The sequence below is a fragment of the Neophocaena asiaeorientalis genome, unplaced genomic scaffold, assembly GCF_003031525.2.
Source record: "Neophocaena asiaeorientalis asiaeorientalis breed wild unplaced genomic scaffold, Neophocaena_asiaeorientalis_V1.1 scaffold51, whole genome shotgun sequence".
Taxonomy (NCBI): domain Eukaryota; kingdom Metazoa; phylum Chordata; class Mammalia; order Artiodactyla; family Phocoenidae; genus Neophocaena; species Neophocaena asiaeorientalis.
The window spans coordinates 4,484,893-4,505,888 of NW_020173335.1; the positions used below are offsets into that span (position 1 = coordinate 4,484,893).

General features: G+C 40.9%; 1 protein-coding gene across 2 annotated transcripts in view; it reads right to left on the minus strand.

The window, feature by feature from the left end:
• Positions 1-20,716, minus strand: part of GUCY1B1 (guanylate cyclase 1 soluble subunit beta 1) — a 46,398-nt gene extending 25,682 nt beyond the window's left edge. The window contains exons 1-3 of one of the 2 annotated variants that reach the window (XM_024746181.1): positions 20,604-20,716; positions 8,135-8,235; positions 6,486-6,604 (exon numbers count right to left, since the gene is read on the minus strand). In XM_024746181.1, the coding sequence (XP_024601949.1) occupies positions 6,486-6,578 (93 nt within the window). In that variant the 5' untranslated portion in view covers positions 6,579-6,604; positions 8,135-8,235; positions 20,604-20,716. The remainder of the gene's footprint in view (positions 1-6,485; positions 6,605-8,134; positions 8,236-20,603) is intronic. The other variant, XM_024746182.1, reaches the window with a different exon arrangement.
• Between the last annotated feature and the right edge of the window lie 280 nt (positions 20,717-20,996).

Sequence of the window (20,996 nt, forward strand, 5' to 3'; positions counted from 1 at the left end):
AGCTATTTCACTTATTATAATACTGCCTTTAAATTCATGTTTAAAAAAATCTCGTTCATATACAACTTCTGACAATCAATACCTTGTAAAATTGTGAAAATATATACGAGTTATTCAAAGAAAAAATTCTTAGAATTCTAAAATATTATCTTCCTTCAAGAGTTCTAGCATGTCAACTTTAAAACTGCAGATGCCAACTAAGGGATGTCACTCCTCGCCTGGTTCTACAAGAATTTAGTCGTTGAGCCCCTGCAGTTGCTGACCTTCAATACACCCAGGAAAGAATTCAGAGTGAAGATCAGGGATGAAAAAAATGTCAGAACAGGCTCTCAGGTAGTTAGGAAATTCTGATGAGCCTGGATTCTTGCATCTTCCACCACTCAGAAGAGCACTACAGCCATTAACTAAGATCCCTGCTCCTGGTGGCCAGCAGACGCCTGGTACCGAGACGTGCGCCTGACTACACATACCCCTTCACCAACACCACATACACACTGACCTGCCCCTTCCATCTGTGCCACGGTTTCTCAGAGTCACCCGAGAGGCTGTGTCCCTGGCTACAGTCCTCAGCAAGACACCAAATCAACTCAACTCATGGCTCTTTCATTGTGCGTTTTTTTTTTTTTTTCAGGTAGACACAGGTTATAGAAATTGGTGTTTGGGACTTTGAGAAAAGCTCTTCTTGAAATTCAAAAGTTAAAAATAAAATGAACGGTGCATTTTTTTCTAAGAAACATTATAAATAATTTAGGGAAATATTAGAATTTCACAGCTGTTCAGGAAAAATCCCATTTCCCGAAATAACACTTTGCACAAACATGTAAGACTTTCAGATCAGCCATCAACCCCAGATGGCTCCTGGCGGGCTGGCCAAATTACAGTGTAGTCTTTTAGAAGCCAAACCCTGGAGCCGACACAGACTGAAGAAGATCCCGTTGCAGGCTGAACAAAGGCCCTGGCAGAAGACTCTTAGGTCTATGAACCGGGAAAGTAAGTGAAAACGCCACCAAACCCAAAGTAGTGGGAGAAGCCAGCGTTTCCAGTGAACGATGACAGAATATTTGTTTGCTTATTCCACTGAGATTCCTATGCATATTTAAGCAGGCTCACAATTTAAATCCTGACTGGTCTCTAAGATTGCAAATTGCTCCTTTATTTTTCAATAGTCAGCTTCCCACGCTCATTTAGGTTTCATTTTACCTCTGTAAAATTATTGGGGAAGTAAAAAATATATAACATAATAAATAACAAGACACCACCGGAAATGAATCAGTAGCCCTGCTGTGTGGACTGACTTGGGTTACAGACCCAGAGGTCGTATACCATCTCATCTCTTCAAACATGGACAACTCAAAGCTCTATTCATCCATCCGTAAATACGGGTACACATGTACACACACACTAACAGACACAAAACATAAAAGGAAAAACAACACACAGAGTGCTGTCCCAATTATCCACCGCTGCGTATCAAAGCACCCCAAACTTATTGGCTTAACACGCTAATATTATTTCTCATGGTTTTGTGGGCTGTCTGGACTCAGGTGGGAAGTCCTCGGGTTGGAGTGAGACAGAGGCTGGGACGGACTCAGCGTAACAGCTGAGAGCGCAGCCAGCAGCGCTGTCCGAGGGCCTGCACAGGCCCCTCCTGTGGCTTGGGCGTCTCGTGTCACGGGCTGGGTTCCTACAGGGAACCTCCCAAGAGCAAATGCTCCCAGATACTCAGATGGGAGCTTCAAGAGTTCTTATGAACTAGCCTAGGAAGTAAGTATCAGAATGTTACTTCTGCCATATTCTACTGGCCAAATAATCACTAAAGCCAACCCAGACCCATGGGAAGGGGACTCCACCCTCTCATGGGGGAGAGGCACAACCACACTGCAGGAGAGCATGTGAGATGGGAGACAGTAGTGTGGCTGGTTGGGGAAGAGACAATCTGCAGCAACGCAACAGGGCATCAGAAAGTAAAGGGGAGCGTGGCTCAGGCTGGGAATACCATCATCGGACTGGACATTCCTTACCAGCTGTGTGTTTTACGGAGCTTTCAAATCCCATCTGTTCTCTGCATTCTTTTAATCAATACACTAGAAGCTTCCGATAGAAATTTACTACAGCAGCAGCATGAAACCACACTTTATTCCTAAGTTGAGAATAAGGAAGTGGCAGAATAGAGAAAAGGTTCTTGCTGAAATATAGTCTTACCTTTAAGACAATAAATCCAGATAAAATGTGTAAAATCCAAAAATCTAAATCAAAATGTCTTCCTATTCTTGTTTATCTCTTTTTTTTCTTCTCTATTATTTTATTTTATTTTATTGGCCACACCACATGTGGGATCTTAGTTCCCTGACCAGGGATCGAACCCCCTGTACCCCCGGCATTGGGAGCACAGAGTCTTAACCACTGGACCGCCAGGGAAGTCCCTTGTTTAACTGTTTTTCATAAATCATGTTTTCGGTTGCTAAATCAGCAAAAGGATAATAATTAATTGCAAGGACTATCTACTTTTATCAATAGTCCACAAACTGATGGTTTCATAGGACATTTAACAAAAATCAATTCCAAATTGTGTGATGTCTTTGGAAGAATAATGTTTCTAAAAAGTTTCCTCTAAAACCTGTATTTTATTACATTATCCATTTAAGATGTGTAGCTCTTTCTGTGAAAGTCTTGAGGTAGACTAAAAATAGGCATGATGTAAAAATTCTTAAAATGACTTTGAAAATGCAAGGGAGAGTGTGTAAGCAGAGCCGGGAATTTGCTATTGGCAGCCAAGCCTTTCAAAGGAGAACTGTCCATTATTCAAGCTGGTAAATTGTTAAAGTTCACTAATCAAAGGAAATGACAAAATCCATGAGAGAAACAAACATTTTTCCGGAACTAAACTACAGATACTATCTATACAGCATCTCCTTGAGTATAAAATGTGCATAAAGGAACAGAGGTGTTATCTGGACAATACAGCCTGGGCCAAATAAAAAGTATACACAAAGAACTCAGAATTAACTAATTCTACCATTTGAAGACTTTTTATTGATTGCCTGTTATATGCTGTGCCTGGTACTCAGAAAACTTAAAAATTATTTCAAGAAAAGCAAAAATATGTATATTTAATAGGGAGTTGCTGTTAATAATGTATCCCACTGAGAGGCCGGGAGAGACACCCCCCAAGGAAGCCCTCCTCAGAAGGATGGGAGTGGACGAAGGAACCCAGCCTGACGCATGGCCAGTGGTCTACCGTGGTACAATCTCAGTAGCTATTTTCTTGTTGCCTGAGAGCCTCAGATGGAAATATTAGGACAAACATTTTAAAAGTTTCAATAGATACAAGTAATGTCACTTGTATGTTAATGAATAAACAGTAATATGCCACGCCCGCATGAAGAAGAAATTGGTCTAGAGTGTGTCTATTTGTCTATATTTCAATCTATAATCAATCTCTAAACAAAGTTATATAGCCTCACTCAAAATGGATTTTTATTATTCTTAATAAAAAATTAATCTTGAGCTATTGGGGTATTTGCTTCCTATTTTTGTATAAACATCAGATATTCATTTTAAAAAATGTTCTTTCATTCCCAGATAAAGTCTGTGATGATACCATCATTAAGAGACTACACATGACCTCTGGCCTCATGGCATTTACATTCCAGCCCCAAACAGGAAATGATCTACGGTGCGAGACCTCCTATGGGTGAGGAAATAGATGTACTGTGAAAACATGAGAAATGTCAGTTCCCTGATTCAAACAGGGTAGAGCCAGGAGAGAGGAGGGGAGCCTTCCTGGAAGAAGTAATTTGACCAGCAGGATGAAGAGGACAGGTCCAGCTGAAAAGGAGCAGGAACAGTGTTGCAGACAAAGGGAAGAGCAGGTGCAAAAGCGCAGAGGACAGAGAGAGCAAGTTTAAAAAAAAAAACAAAAAAACAAAAAACGTTCTGGAAGAAGTCCTGTTTGGCTGGGCTGGGGGAGCGTAAGAGGAGAGATAGACGGGGATGTGAGTAGTTTCAATTATTTTAGTTGCTTTTTACATTTCCAGTGAGCAATTGGGAATCACTGAAGGGTTTAAGCAAGTAACTGATGGGAGGAGGTTTATGTGCATTTCAGAAAAGTCACTAGTTATAGAATGGAGAGGAGCTGGAGGGGTCATGCAGAGAGATGGGGAAACCGATCCGTCACTGTAGATAATGGCAGACTGTCCCACGGAAGGGTAGGGAAATGAAGAAAAGTGGTAGGATTCTGAAAATTCAGTACTTACGACGTAGAGTCTAAGGATTTAGTGACTGTGTAAAGTCAGGTGGTGAAGGACAAAAATAATCTTTTAACGATCCTTAGAATAAGGCCCAGTTTATCTAACTCTTTAAAGTCTACCATGAAGAACGTTTTATTATTTTATGTAATGAAAAACGTCAATTTTTAAATGCAAGCTAGGATCTTAAAACAATTTAAGAAAATCAGTTGCTTTATTTCATAGTCAGTCTTACAGAAAAATGGTCCATTTAATTTGTTTGTAATTAACCTACTCATAACACAAATATCTACTTTTAAGGAAAGCAGTATGTTAATGTAGCCAATTTGCCATTAAGATATTAATTTCAAAACCAGGAAAAAAAAACAATTCAATCAAAAATAGATAATACTGATGAAAACTTTACAGTACTCTAACTTTCCAGTTTCCTCATTGTTCACACTGGCACTGAAAGAAAAAAATAAAATAAAATCGTGTGTAGTTTAAAGGTATATTAACTAAAATGCCTATTGACTTTGAGGAAAACAGACTCAGGACTATTTAAAATAATGCTGCCCAGGGAAAGTAAAAGGCATTAACAGCCATTAAGGCAAGTCACAAATATTAGTCTTCAGGTCATGTTAAATTTTCTAGTGGCCATGTTTAAAAAAGGAAAAAGAGCTGCGTGAAATAAACGTCAATGATACATTTTTATATAACTCAGCATTTCCAGTATTTTACCATTTCACCATGTAATCAACATCAACTAGGTAGGAGCTATTTGCATTCTTTTCGAAGCCTGGTGTGTGTTTTACCCAGAGCACGTTTCACAGGCTGAGCGTTCACGTGGAGACCATCCTGCCGGGCAGGGCAGCTCTAGAACAGGAGAAACCTCCGGAGCTGCCCATCCTCTGCTGTCCCACTACACACCTAGCAGTCGGTCACAATGAGTAAAGGGTAAAAAAAAAAAAAAAAGTAAACCGTTTGTTGACACAGATGTGGCCACTGACAATGTTAAAATTAAGGGAGAGGAACTGCAACTGAAACTTAGCTGAGGTGACGGCAGTCAACAGAAGTATTAAAAATGGAAATGTATTCAAAACCCCCAAATGCCAAAATACTTGTACATCTCAAACTTTAATCCATGTAAAGTAATCCATTTAGATACAACCTGTTAAAGGTTCATTTAAGTATCTCCTGGCAGCTACTTCCTTTGGAAGTGGCAGCTTTTTCGGACACCAGTAGTTTCGTAAATCCATGGCAGGGACCACAAACCAGTTTCCATCTTGATTTAAGGCTGTTTTTAGTTTATAAGAAAAATGTCACTATGTAAACCACCAACATTTTGATTAAACACTACAGTTCTTATTTTGGCTGTTAAATCAATAATGCAGCTGGACTGCAAGTGGTTTACATTCCCCCCAGACTGGGCTCCGGTTCAGCTAGTATTGCACTGACATCATTTTCCAGCAAGACCTGGCTGCTTTCAGCGGCCAGTTTAGAAATACCCTTTACAAACAACCACATAACATTCAATGTTAACACATTTCAAGAAGAGGGTCTCACAAATGCCTGCGCTTAAAATAGGACAGTCAGTCCCAAAATAGTCTCCCACCTAATGTGTCATTTGCTAGTATAATAATAAAAAAAAAAATAAGGTAATTTTAACCAGAAGACAAAGGCCTTTGACGTCATTATTTACCTTTGACTTCACCTGAGACTGCCTTTGGACAGTTTCCTATTTTCCTCTCCAGAGGAGATTCACTAATATGTAACCGGCAGCAATGATTCTCAAATCTGTTTTGGCGGCAGGTGCATTCTCCGAAGCAGCGAGCTTCAGGTAGAACATCACAGATACTGATACACTCTTTAATTACGCTATGCAAACTCGGAGTGCCTTGCAAGCAGAAAGTAAGCCCACGTTATGTACATAAAACCACAGCTCCCAGCACAAAGAACTCTTTTTAAAGAGGCAGCTGCAAAGATCACAACATGCTGAGTCTTTCAGAGACCACTACTTTACAACTTGAGTATTCAGCATCAGTACCAAAAATTAAAGAAAAAATATGAAGGAAAGATGCTAAAATGTATTCAAGACCATCCAATAATTATTATTTTACGGGAATTAGGGAAAGTGTCACTATGATTCCATTTCAGCAGTTAGACACTCATCCAGCTGGCTGAATAAAAGGATTCTAGAGCCTACATTGGAAAATCAAAGCCTCAGAACTTTTAGCTCCAGGACCTCAAACTGCTCACCTGCAGAAATTCTCTGACATTAGATCCCAGCACACGCAGGATTGTGTCATAACCAGATTCTTGACAAAAGACGAAAAACATCTTCCCAAACATTTGGAGGATTTCTCCAGCATTGAGATCTAGTTTGTAGATTTGAGAGGCAACAGAAAGAAAATATATTAGAGATGGAAAATTGTTAGTGGGAGGAATGAAGACAAGTGCATAAAAAAAAATGTTAAATATCCTCAATTTCTGTGCAGAGTGAACAGATCACAGGAAAAACATCTGGCCAGGAAAATGCAATGAAATCTGAGAAGACGGCGTATTGACGTGTTAACAGGGTAAGTTTGTACTTAAAGCAAAGCAGTTTCTCAGCTTGCGTGACAAAATTTTGAGCTTTTTTAAACTTATACTTAAGGTATAACCTACTTTTTCCAAAAACTACAGAAGGATCTTGAAAATCATCAAGAATGCACATGATAATATCGTGGTGCAAAATTATTTTTCTTTATATAAATATCCATATTTAGTAACTCGGTTGCATACAGTATGTACCCTAAGACCCTGTGTTTTTCTTAATATCCAATTATTAATATTTCCTAAAATTTAAAATTTTTTCTTAATATCAATTTTAGTCACTATTTTATCCAACACAGATATGCAACAATTTATTTCACCAATGCCTGCTTGTTCAAAATGTAGGCTTTTCCAATTTTTGATAACGTAAGTAACTCTGAAATGAAAACACCCATAAATCTTAATGTTAATAAATCTAATCATTTCTTTAAGAAAAATTGCTAAAGGATTTGAACGTTTTTTAAAAGATTTTGACTGATGATGCAAAATTATTCTCAGAAAAAACTCTTATCTTACCAACAGATTTTAAATGTGCGCCATTTCCTCTTTAACTCTACCCTTGACTACACTAGATATTTTTTTTAATTGCCAAATTTGTATAAAAACGATTTCACATTTGTGTCAATTTTGATTACCAATAAGGCAAGGTATTTTTCTTCTTATTATTAACAATTTACCATACTTTTTTTTTTGGTAATTCTTGTATCCTGCAAAAGGTATAGCACTTGCTCTTCTAGCTGTATTTGACAAAGACAAAACCCATCCATCTAGTCTATCCAACCTGTAGCCTAGCTGTAAATTAAGTGCCATGAGAATGCGAGACACTACTCTGAGAACATTTTTCCCATGAAGTTTTTTTTTTTGGACTTTGCCTTCCTTGCATGAGTTTTGCCTGATGCAGACCTCAGTTTCTTGTTTCTTTTACCAATACCTAACAAAACCTGTGATTACAAAAGAGATCTGGAGATAATATTTTCTTTATTCTACACTTTTGAAATTACTGTGCTGTTGACATGGCAACATTAAATTATTATCATGTTATTAACTTATTACATTAAGTATCAATACTTTTTTTCCTTCCTCAACACATGGCTTTTTGTGGGGAGGGGCAGAGAGCTCCTCTCTTCTCTAAAGAGTCTGTAAAAAGAGCAGTGGGACTCAGTGTGGCCTGAGGCTAACATTACACGTGACTGTGCCCCAGCGGGGCTGGGCAGCACGCGTCCTGCGCAGCTCACACCGCAACCTTGGGCCACGCATGCCTTTGGACGTCTATGGTGGCTTTAGCCAAAGAAGGAGAGTCACATGTAACTTACTGAGGACTTTGCTTGCGGCAGCAACCAGATCATAAGTTTTAGAATCTTCGTATATTATTCGGACAAGAAACTGCCCTTCTTCATCTAACTGTGCCTCTCTTCTAGAAAACAAAAAGAAGACAGACAAATAAAAGAACAGCTACAATGATCATATAAGAAATGGCTGCATATCTGGAACAGAATTTACTTTTGGCAAATTTGGTTAAATCAGTGACAGGTACCTAAAAGTCTCGTGATTGCAAAGATCTTACTTCACATCCCCCTCCCCAAATTAAAAATGATATATTTAAGTATGTTTTAACAAGGTTAACATTTGTACAGTACTCTAATGCCCAATACCATACCTGATATTAAATATGCTCACGAAATAACTTTTGGTGAAATTAATAGGCAGCAAATATGTGTTGAGTCCCTCTATGTGCCAGGCACAGTTAGAGGCACTAGGGATACAGCCTTTAGTAGGAGAGAGTACCAACCTCTTGAAACAAATGTATTCTAGGAGGGGAGACAGAAGGGCATAAAACTAAGATAGAACTAAGATATACATACATACACACACACACACACACACACACACACACACACACACACACACACACACACACACACACACATATAATAATGGCAAGTAGTTTGGAGAAAAGTAAAGCTGGGCAAGGGGGTAAGGGACTCAAGTACGACAGCTGGGAGCATCAGTGAGAAGCTGGCAATGGAGTCAAATGCGAAGCATCTCTGCAGGGAGCCCTGAGCAGCCTGGGAGCCCCGGACGGGGGAAGAGTAGGTGAGAGCGCTGGCAGGGGCAGCCCAGGGCCTTGGAGGAGGAGCAGAAGCTTCAGTGAGGGGACGGATCCTGGGGCTGCACTGAGCATGGATGGAAGGCATATAGGATGGAGCAAGGTCACAGCAAGGTGACAGCAAGGTCAGAGCAAGGACAAAGACAGAAAGGTCATAGCAAGGTCACAGCAAGGATAGAGCAACATCAGAGCAAGGACAAGGAGAGGACACAGCAAAGGCATAGCAAGGTTATAGCAATGCCACAGCAAGGACAAAGCAAGGTCACAGCAAGGACAAAGAGAGGACACAGCAGGGACAGAGCAATGTCACAGCAAGGTCAGAGCAAAGACAGAGCAAGGCCACAGCAAGGAGACCAGGTTAGAGGCCACCGGGACATTCAGGCGAGAAAGGCCCGTGACCTGAGTCGGGGTGAAAGCAGTGGAGGGAGGGAAGTGGCCCAGATCCCGGTGTACAAGAAGGTTCCACGTGGCTCGCTGATGAAACGGACGCAGGACGTGAGAGAAGGGAAGGACACAAGGATGACACTGAAGTTTTGGCCGGAGCAGCCGGAAGGATATTGCCACCAGAGGCTCAACTGGGACAGACGGCTGGCCGTGGACCAAGGGGTAAGGCCCGGAGCTCTGTATTAAACACGTGAAGTTTGAGGTGCCCGGTGGACAGGTAGCATCGTCCACCACATCCTCAGCGTGTTAAGTGCAGTAACTCAAAATACACGCAGGATTAGTGACAGGAAATCACAGTTGCCAGTTAAATAGTGGTCATGGTTATATATTCATTTTGATGGGATTTAGCTTGTTTTTCTCAAACTAGTGTCTAAACGGGAGGAGAAATCCATCGTTCAAAACACTGCCTGCCCTGGAAGAGCGCAGCCGAGGTCCCAGACACCCTGTCCACATGAGATGCACAAAAACGGGCGGCTCGGGGAGAACGTAACTGGGTGACGTTTCACCACATCGCGGGGGGGGGGGGTCCTCCGCACCGCCTGGCAGCCTCCCGCCTTCTGCCCCTCGAAAGTGGGGCTGCCACAGCGGCCACCCGTGGCTGTGACACCAGTGTCTGCTCCAAATGGTAGCACAGCTTGGGTCCAGGGAGGATGGACATTTCTTCAAACACCCCGCGTTCTTCCGAGCAGTCCAATTATTTGCCTGCGGTTACGCGCAACAGTGCACGTGGGGGGGGGAAGCATGATTTTGGTGGGCACGAAGACGTGAATTTCAGAGCCCAGGATTTCCTAGTCGAATGAACCTGGACAAATCACATAAAGCATGTGAGCGTTAAAACCCCTCTCTCTTGGCGGAAAGAAGGATTGAGAGTTTGGGGTTAGCAGATGTAAACTATTATATAGAGAATGAATAAACAACAAGGTCCTGCTGTAGAGCACAGGGAACTATACTCAGTATCCTGTGATCAACCGTAATGGAAAAGAATAGGAAAAAGAATGTATGTATGTGTATAACTGAATCTCTTTGCTGTACAGCAGAAATTAACATTGTAAATCAACTATATATACTTCAATAATTTTTTTTCTAAAACCCTCTCTTCTACAATGGGAGCAATAATATAACCCACCTTCCGCAGCTGTAGTGAGATGAAGAGTGCAAAAGCGTGTTAAGCCGCTGAAGCATTTTATGTATATAACTGATATACATAACTGATGACCGCAGTGCTTGCCATGTCTAACATCAAAGAGCTACATACAAGCTGTGAAACTCTCCCTTTGGCTGAACATACGCTGCTGTTAAGTGAAAGGAACACATCTTCAAAACTGCAAGTCTTTTTAATACCAAAAGTCAGTGAAACATCCCCAAATTATGAAAACAGAATGTAAAAACAATTACTTATCTTTTGATAAACGCTATTGTGTAACTTACACATTCTAGTTTCTAACTGTATAAAAAAATAAAGTATATGAAATGAAAAACTTAGAACAATCCTCCACTACCCTGAGACAACCACCGCTGGTATTACATTCAGGTTGCTTACGCTTGAAAATAATTGCGTATATAACACACACCAGATCATAATGCTTTAAAACCTCCTTTAGTGACTTAACTGTTTGATGGACGTCTTTTCATGACAATAAATATACCTTTCTATACCTTGACTACATAAAATTGCATTGCTTAGACACATTGAGGTTTTAGTAGATATTAAATTCCTTTTATTTTTTCACAAGTCCAAACAAAATGTTGTGATGAATATCTTTGTAGCATTATTTATACTTGTATGTAAAAATTCTAGATGTAGAATTAAATTAAATTCTAATTTATTCTAGAATAAATTCCTAGAAAAGAAATTACTGATTTGCAGGATATGGAGAGTCTAATTTTTCTCATTTTGTCACTGACATTTTATTATGAAACAGCATTGGTCTACAGATTGGAATTTTGAAGCCTCTGATTTAGGGCATTCTAATAAAATATAAATAAATTTTAATTAAATATATAATAAAGGACAAATTAACTCATGCTCTCACTATGCCCTATTCTTTTTCTTCCAACTGAGATAAATCAGATGACATAAGTTTTTGTAATGAACTCAGTTTCTCAGAAACAGTCACCAGTTCATAACCGTTAAACAGAATACAAAGTTCTTCTGCACAAAATAGAGAAATGGCCATTTCCCTAGAAATCCCCTAACCATGAGTCAATGCATTCCCTCTTTTCTTTCTCTTGCTTTAATAAAACAAGCGCCCGTATCTTTTAAGCTTTACTTCCTGGAATAATCAGCCCAACATGCTCCCAGGAGGGAGGCTGAGATATAAATTAAACAGCAGTACATGAAAGGAAATAATCGTCTTCTCAAAAATCTCACACTGAATTCCAATAAATTATTCAAAATGATTAGAATTCCTTATTTACATTTGTCTTAGAAATCTTTGGGAACTCTGGGTCGCCCTTTGGGTCCTTTTCCCCCTGGGGGACGAGTCTTGCCACAAATAACTGAGCACCTATTATGCTCCAAGCCCTTTCTGAGCACTTTTAATATATGAATGAACGAAACAGATGAAGATTCCTTGCCTTCAAAGAGCTTTACATTTCAGCAGATGGAAACAAACAACAAGCATGTATCATTATATTCATGTATTATCATATTTATATATTATGTTTACATAATATATATGCACGTTTTATAATTTATTACGAGGTGATAAATGCTACAAAAGAAAGGAGATCAGGATAAACAGGTGAGGGGAGGGCAGCGGAGGAGGGGCAGTATGCAAGGTTAAGCAGTGACCACAAGAGGCTTCCTGAAGCTACCTCTCAGCAAAGGGTCCAGAGGCAACACTTTTACCTCTGGGACCTTGTCTCTCTGGACCCAACGCACGTCCTTCTGCAGCCCATTCTTCAGATTCTTCCCTTTTCGGGGTAAAAGCTAATTGGAGATACTGCAAACACTTACGGACAACTGGTCTGCTCCATTACGCTGAACAGGAGAATTTACAGAGCCAAAGCAGCCATACCCCAAGAATTAATTTCTGGCAATATGGCCATTGAAGCCAGTAGACATTCTGAGTGGGTGTCTCTCAATTCTCAACACTGCTTCTTCTAACTTTGAGGTAAACTTAGGTTCGTTCAGACTCTCTGTTGTCAAATGTTTCGGCCTCCAGAGAGCACAGTCGTGATAACAATAATCTCTCGGTTGTACCTGTTCTTTGAGGGAAGAAAATGTTTTTTCACCAGCTACCTGAAATCACAGAGGGTGACCAACAAATGAAAGAAAGGTTGGGAAGTAAGCTACTATTCAGATTACATAAACACCGTACGTAATTCAGGTAACATCACCTTATACTTCTCTATCCCTCATTTTGTCATCCCATAACTTTCAAGTTTTTTTTTTCCTCCTTAAAAGCAAAGTAAAGGATGACTCAAATATACGCATACAACATTTCTAACAATATTTGATTTATTTTCTTGATATGTAGAATTCCTTTTGTGCTTAAATTATCCAAATTCAGCCATGCACACTGACCAAATTTTCTAGACTCATTCATTACTCAGAGTATATTTTTGGGGTAGCAATTTTGTTTAGAATGTTGCATTACACAAGACAATTATATCATTCCCCGTTCTTTAAATTACATGCGGTTTACATGTGAGGAAAACACAGGCTTCTCTGAGAAACATGATTGAAAATTTTCCCCAAAATGAAACACTTTGGACATGTTTTTTTTTTTCCCCAATAATTTTTAGCTGACAAAAAAGACCATAAGCAAGCCATAGGCAAACTGGATTAAAGTGTATTCAACGCTGTTCGCCTATCAAATGGCAACCGATGAAACACTATCACCAAATATCTTGCTGTGTGTGATTACTCTGTTGTTTCCCATTATGACTGTAACAATCCCCCGGATAAACCCAGGCGACCACAGCCTCCCACTGTTTCCAAATAGCGTGACTGACCGTAGTCTGTGTTATCTTTCCTGGACACTGAATAACCGTGTTTGGTGGTTAAGCATTAGACCTTTCTACTTGGCGCATCACCCCCTGAAAGAGGTCAGCAGACAATAATAAATATTTAGAGAAGGCTTAGTTTTAAGCTTGCCTAGGTGAGGTGGGGTGAGGTAAAAAGGCGCTTTCTTTGACCACCAAGGAAACCCAGATGGAAAGAAGCTCAAGTGCTTTCAACCCAGGTCACAGTCTCGCCTTGCACACGCCGGAGAGGAAGGACCCCACACGCATCGCCCCGAGGATGGGCGCGCTCGCCTCTCACAGGCAGAACCGCGCCACCTGGGGCCGTGCTGGTGGCAGAAGAATCTAGGGAGAAGGCCTCCCACATTCAATGTCCCGAACATCTAACTGACGGCAGTCAGCAGCTGAAGACGACGAAGGCGGGAGGACGAGGAAACGGCGAGTGGAAGAAGCGGGGACAGCGCGGGGAGAGGTTTCCACTCAGCATCCGAGCAGTTAAGCTAAAGTTGCACTTAGTGTGCCGCTTAGCTGATAGGATTTATTACCTCAGAGAGCCAAACCCAAACAGGCGCCACCTCTCCCAAGAGCTTTGAAAACAAAGTTCTAACCTGCACCTGGAAACAAAACAAGAAATAACTCTATTCTATATATGTGTAGCCATACGAAGTATTTCAAAATTGAGTCTGTATACGTGAAAAAAATGTTCCCACCAGCAGTTCATTTCCTACTTACTTTCAGAGGTGGCTGTTCGTTGGAATTTGAACTGATCATTTATTTACACAAATTACCTGTCCCCAAAAGGGTCGCAGCTATTTTTATCATGGTGGGGGTTTTATGGTTTTGTTTTTTTAATCACTGGTGCCTAACCCAGATGCCTGGATTAGAGCACGCACTCTGTGAATGTGTGCGTGTTCGTAAAGAAGTGAACGAATGAATGTGTGCGTGTTCGTAAAGAAGTGAACGAATGAATTCACTGGATGAGTTTAATTCAATGAATTAAACTGAATCAATGAATGAATTAAATACAGTTCCCTCCGAACTCCCTCCAAACTCCCCGCCAAAAATCCCTCCAAACTCCCTACCCAACTCCCCGCCAAAAATCCCTCCAAACTCCCTACCCAACTCCCCACCAAAAATTCCTCCAAACTCCCTACCCAACTCCCCGCCAAAAATCAAACAATCACACGTTACCGGCAGAAGTTCAGAGTTTGTTTTCAAACTTGGGAATTTTTTTATTATTTAAAGTTGTCAGAAATATCCAGGCAGCACTTCTCACGACTCCATACCTAAGGAGATATTCCTTATCTTCAAAATGTGAACGTACAAAACTGAATTCATATTCTGACACCGAGCTCCTGCTGTTAGACACCTTTCCAGGAAGTTTAGGGTACTACAGAGACTGCTGGCTAGTAGGTAAAGAAGCTTCCCAGCGAGGTATGAAAACGGGAATTCTTAGATGGGACAGGCTGAACACAGGAGTCTCAAAATAAGGTCTGGTCTCAGGCAGAAAAGATCAACACACGTCAAACAATCGACCTGACCAACGACAGCTCCCAGGGGTGCATATTCCTGTAAAAACCATTATCCCAGCACATGCGGTATTAAAGACAGTAGGCAGATATCGTCCTGACGATAAATCCTAGGACGGTCCATTTTAGTGAGAGGTAAGAACGTTCAAGGCTGGGCTGTGTCCACCTGGTATTAAAATTAAAACCTCCCACCACAAAACAAGGCAATTACGATGCATGACACCTGAAAATTAAAATACCTCTCCATTTTCAACAGCACAGTCTGCCAATTCCCAAAGTCTGCATCCCCAGAGGAGAGACTAGTTTAGGGGGTTTGGAGGAGAGAGGCCCCCTGCTCGGACCCCCTTCCAGTGGTGAAGGTCAGTCCTCTCAAATCAGTGTCTTCACTCATCCAAGCCCTATAAACGGTGGCGGTCACATTCTCACAAGTGACACGGATTTAGACAAAGTGCCACTCTGGAGACATGATGGTATTTGTTTCCTGACTGTGTCCAGCTTGCCATGAGACAGCCTCATAAGTAAACTGCCCCAGTTCTGGAAGCACAATCGCAAACATTTCAAAGGAGCTCTCGGCAGCAGCTTCATCAAACAAATGAGTCCCTCAGCCCTGTGTGTCCTTTACCCTGAGCACAGCGGCCCAGAGCGCTTCCAAAACTACATAAACTGCTCAGAATTTCTGAGGCTCTGATTTTCTTTAGTAGAGGTCCTGTTCCTGAATAAAACCGCCTGTAAAAACGTAACAGCCACAAGCACCTGGCAAGCACGTGAAAACAAAAACAAAGACGGTGGTAGTAACACACATATATGTTGCCCATTTCCATGCTAAATTGTCTTTGGAAAATCGGAAAGGAGAAGCTCGTTAAGTCCTTGTCTGGGGAAAAGCACATAATATGATCATTACAAGCCTATCTGGGTCCAAGTCTCTGCTCTGATGATTAACAAATGAGTGGCTTGAGGCAGGCGTTTAAAGTCTTGAAGACTCAGTTCCCTTATTTATGAAATAAGAATAATGAACAAATCTATCTTCTATGGTGGATGTGAGGATTAGGTGAGGTAACAAGTACAAAGCTTTTAGGACCACTACTGCGGAACATATGGTAAGTGTCCAACACGTATGAGCTGTTACATTCAACACTGAAGGTCCTGGTAAGCATTCTCGTCTGGTTTTTAAATTTAATTTCAGCATCACAAACGTCTACTTACAGTCTATGATACTGACTTTAAACAGCACCTTTGAGACACTTGCTAAAGGATTCAATCTTGCGCTGAATCCAACCCAATAGTGTCTTGGGGTTTATGAAATTGGTAATCCAACAGCAGTGCTCTTAATCCTTTTATTATATCCATGTGTGAACGCTGACCCTCCCAAAGAGACGTTATAGTTTACTGCTACATCTTCCGCCTTTGTTAGTATCAGAAATGCCCATCTCAACGGAGCTTATATTTTACTAAACAGTAGTTGAAGATGTCACCATTCTGACATAATAAATCCTGGTTACAGAAAAAAAAATATTGTGATGAACATACACGTGCTCTATTCTCTGGAAATTAAAAAATGAAAGATAATTCATATATATATTATAGATCGATAGATACAGAGAGAAAGAAGGCTTCTGCTAGTTATAGATGCTAGACTTTAGTGAGATAAGACAGCTGTTCATCAAATGATACTACAAATAAGTAATTATAAACTTGTGCATGTTCTAGGAAGGAAAAGTACAGCTGTGGAGGAGAAAAGTCTTCCCTTAAGAAGTAAGATTTGTCTTGCCATCGCAAAGCTGGCAAGTATTTCCATTTGCAGGACAGAGTGGGGCATGCGGAGAGAGACCCTACTGAGCACAGGTGTCCTCCCTGCTGGACGGGAAAGGCCAGCCTGGCTGAGGAACTGACCCCCGGCCCACAAGGGTGCTGAGAGTAAGCGGGCCGTGTGGGCTGCAAGGTCCCACGTTTGGGTGATCTGAACACTGACCACAAAGACTTTCAATAGAGGAACAGATCATTCTGCAATTTACAAGTACATCTAATCCATATATCGCACACCTTAAACTTACACAATGTTATGGGCCAATTACATCTCAATAAAGCTGGAAAAAAAATTGAGGTAGAAAGGCCTTTCTTATTTCAAATGGGTACTGTAGCACTCATGTGAAATTAAAGAGGAAAGGACTTTGGAAATTTTAAACAGCTTTTATAATAAAAAGTACTGTTAATATTTTAAGACCTACTCGAGCAAGAATATAGGAAAGTATAGAAATTGAATTATATCGCCTCAGGAATAGGAAAATCTGATTAAAACATGGCGAAATGTGGTCCACTATTTGGTTTTAATTTGTTTTGACAAAATGATTAAGAGCATATGGAAGCAACCTAAGTGTCCATTAACAGAGGAATGGATAAAGAAGATACAGTAGATATACACCATGGAATATTACTCAGCCATGAAAAAGGACGGAATAATGCCATTTGCAACAACATGGATGGACCTGGCGGGTATTACGCTTAGTGAAATAATTCACTACAGAGAATGAAAGACAAATACTGTATGTTACCACTTATATATGGGATCTAAAAAATGAAACAAACTAATTACTGATTTTTTAAAAGAGCATATGCTGCATCTTCAAATAACAGCACACTTAGAGGGGTGTGGCATGTGGATTCAATGGATTACTCTTATGTAGGCGGAGCTGGGGAAGGGACGAGTTGAAAAACTCTGGATCTAGAGTGAAAATCGTTAACAGCTACCACTTATGAAACAGTTATTTATCGAGAACTGTGTTCAGCGCTTTACAGGCATCATTCAACGTATGACAACCCTATGAAGCAGTTATCATCTGTCTCCTTACAGAGTTGAGTCTTGGAAAGTTTAGGCAACTGGGAAAGTTGCATAACCAGCTTACAGCCACGCATTTGCTTATATGAACTATAATGATTAATTCGTGATTAGCAAATTCAAGTAGATGCATTAATTTCAAAACTGGAAGATCAGGATATGCTATCCAACAGCCAAATGCTTCCACGTTTGACTTACAGGCAGAAAAATCAAGATATAATAAGATTAGAAATATCCTGATATCTCTAGACTCGATTTGAAAGCAAGGATTATGTCAAACATTGTTCCATCCTCACTGCCCGAACACTAGACCGTGCTCCTTAAAACCAAGCTTAACTAGAGAATGAAAGCAGGTTTGAGTCACTGAATGAAAAAGCACGCTGCCCTGCTACAGATAAACCTCACAACACATACCAAACACGTCTGTGTTCTTCACACAGGGAAGTAATCACCTTCCTGGCGGCCTTCTAAAGGACATACCCCAATATTTATCAACTAACAGTGTCATTACTCCGCTTCCAAATCACACACCAAGATTCTGGACCCAGTAATTTGATGCAGTGTGAGTGCAGCCAGGGCCGACGGCAGGGGGACAGAGATGGTCATTAAATCAAGTATTTAGGTGCTTTTCTAACACGTATGTCCTGACTTGATGCTTTTCCTGAAATGCTGATTGGTATTTCTCATCCCTTAGGACCCATGGCTCCCAGAAAGGGCCACCTCAAAACTGAAAGGACGCCAACAAAACAAGATCTGAGGTAGATCCAGAGGTCTCTTTGACTTTTTTTACATATATTTATGGTCTAGATCAGAGGCGCAAACTACAGTCTCTGGGCCAAATCTCAACCAACACTGGTTTCTGCTCTTTGGGGATCTAAGAGTGGCTTTAACATTTTTAAAGTGGTTACACTTCAATGGTTACACAGGTACGCATGATATCATCAATATTGACTCGTGGCCTGCAGCACCTAAAACGTTTACTATTCTGCCCTTTAAGGGAAAGTTTGCTGACCCTCAGTCTTGACAATTTTTCATTTTCTTACAAAGAGGAATTTAAAACCGTTGTGAAATGGTTATATTGTTGGTAACAGTGTAAGTGGATACGGAGTTTACAGTGAAGCATTTCTGGCTCTAACCCACTTAGAATTTTCTGTCTGGAATCTGTTACTTAGGATTTCACTTGTCCTTAAATGTTTGGCATACTTTCTGAAGGATGGATGGCCACTTCCTCCTAAACCAACAGTATTCTATGAAATTTTATAAACGTCAATTTAGACAGTTTCTCACAGAGCAGAACGGAAGCTCGAGGAGACTGGAATTTACTGAGACAAAAACGTTTTCTTTCATATATTCAGTTTCCATAAAAAGGTAAACCTGAAAGTATCTTGGACCAGTGACTGCAGCAACCCTCCCTGGAGCAGATGGTGAGGTCGGAGGAGGACTCAGCATCTCCAGGAAGCATTTTAAACTTAAACCCTGCCAACCTCTCCTGTCCCGCCCCCAGGCAGTGAGAATCTCTAAATACTCCTCCAGGGAGCACACGGTGATCCCTCAGGGGTCCTGACAGTGAGCTGTTCTGAGGTCCTCCATGCAGAGAGCTCAGCAAGGTTCTCTGGTCCAGATACTAAAGCATATCCAAGACAAGATGGGCTCCCCCAAGAGGGATGCTGAGACAAAAGAGGAGCCAACTTAACACCTGGATTGCCAACACTAGTATAACTAATGGCATTTCTCTTGCAGGGGCAAACGATCCTTGAGGTCATTTTGTAGGAAAAAGATCCATGATTTGCTTCACTTTACCAGAAAACAAAAAATGTTTTGTACGATTTAAATTATTAGCACTTAAACAGATGAAGGATACTGCTTGATGCTACTTAAAACTAAATTCATGAGTTAGACGATATTGATGTTTAATTCAAAATTAATACATTTTTTAAAGGAAAATGAAACAACATTCTTAGCGTGATTTGGTAGAGTTAAGTTCTCACATCGAGGGGATTTGTAAATTTTTAGATATTTTTTGACCTTCTCTGTGGAAAATACGGCCAACATAAACAAATCACTCGATACTTTAATTTTTAAATTTCCGACACATTTCCCTATGAGGTCTTATTTTCCATTTCTGTATTTGACAGTGATTGAAACTGATAATGGGTAAGACACACGTTCTAAATCCAATAAACATACATAAGACTGTTTCACCACAATAGCCATCCTGTGCTCTCAAAATTCTAAACATATTCATTGCCATCGCACATCCACCGGGAAATTTGGGGACTTCTAGCTTACGGATGAGACATTACCACGTGGGAGATATATATGGTGCTTTCATACCTTCACAGAGAAAGCGGCTTAAAAACAATCCTACACTGAGGTTACATCTGCTTAACATCTTCTCTTGATGCCTGCTTTCTCTATAACTCTGTCTACGAAGAAACATAAAAATTATGAAGGTATTGATAAGGTGGAGAGAAAGTTCAAATCCCAAAGTAAGCTTTAGATGCCTGCTTTCTCTATAACTCTGTCTACGAAGAAACATAAAAATTATGAAGGTATTTATTAATAAGGTGGATAGAAAGTTCAAATCCCAAAGTAAGCTTTAGTGCCTAGATTCTCATTTGATTGAACCACATAACTCTCAAATCCCCACTTCTCTTTATAATAAGTAGATGTGCTCCGTGGGCAACATAAGTGGCTTATGGAACCTGAAACAATGCTCAAGGGTACAGACCCCAGGGGAGGAAAAGTTGCATTCTACTGCTTAATATTTAATCCTGGGCATTTCCTCGGAAACAGATCTGTAGAAAAAATCACTATCGCGGAACTGCATGGTAGAGCCTGTTGGCATTCACTGCCACTAACTGTAATATTAGGAGCAAACAGCATAAAGCATCACCTACTTGACGTAACAGAAGGAAATCCGTGAGCACAGGCAATGAGAGTGAGTAACAGTAAGGTGTTCTCTGCCCACAGGGGAAAACACCCTCTCTCCCTCTGGTTGCCTGTGGCAGTCGCACTGCTGTCCCAGGATGCAAATCCAGATAGTACTGAGTGTCGGTGTGGCGACTTGGCTGCGGTCATCCATACACGTCACACGCAAATTTCACCAGAGTGAGAGGGAGAAAAGGAGAGAGCGCTGCTGGGCTGCAACGCTCAGGGGTCCACAGGGACGATGCCCCGGTCGCTGCAGCAGGTCTAAACTCCCAGTGGCTGCGGTATTTCCGCGCACGTGCAGAGCACTGGGCTCACAGCTCTGGACAGAAACTAGGGTGCCCTCCTACCGCTGACAGCCT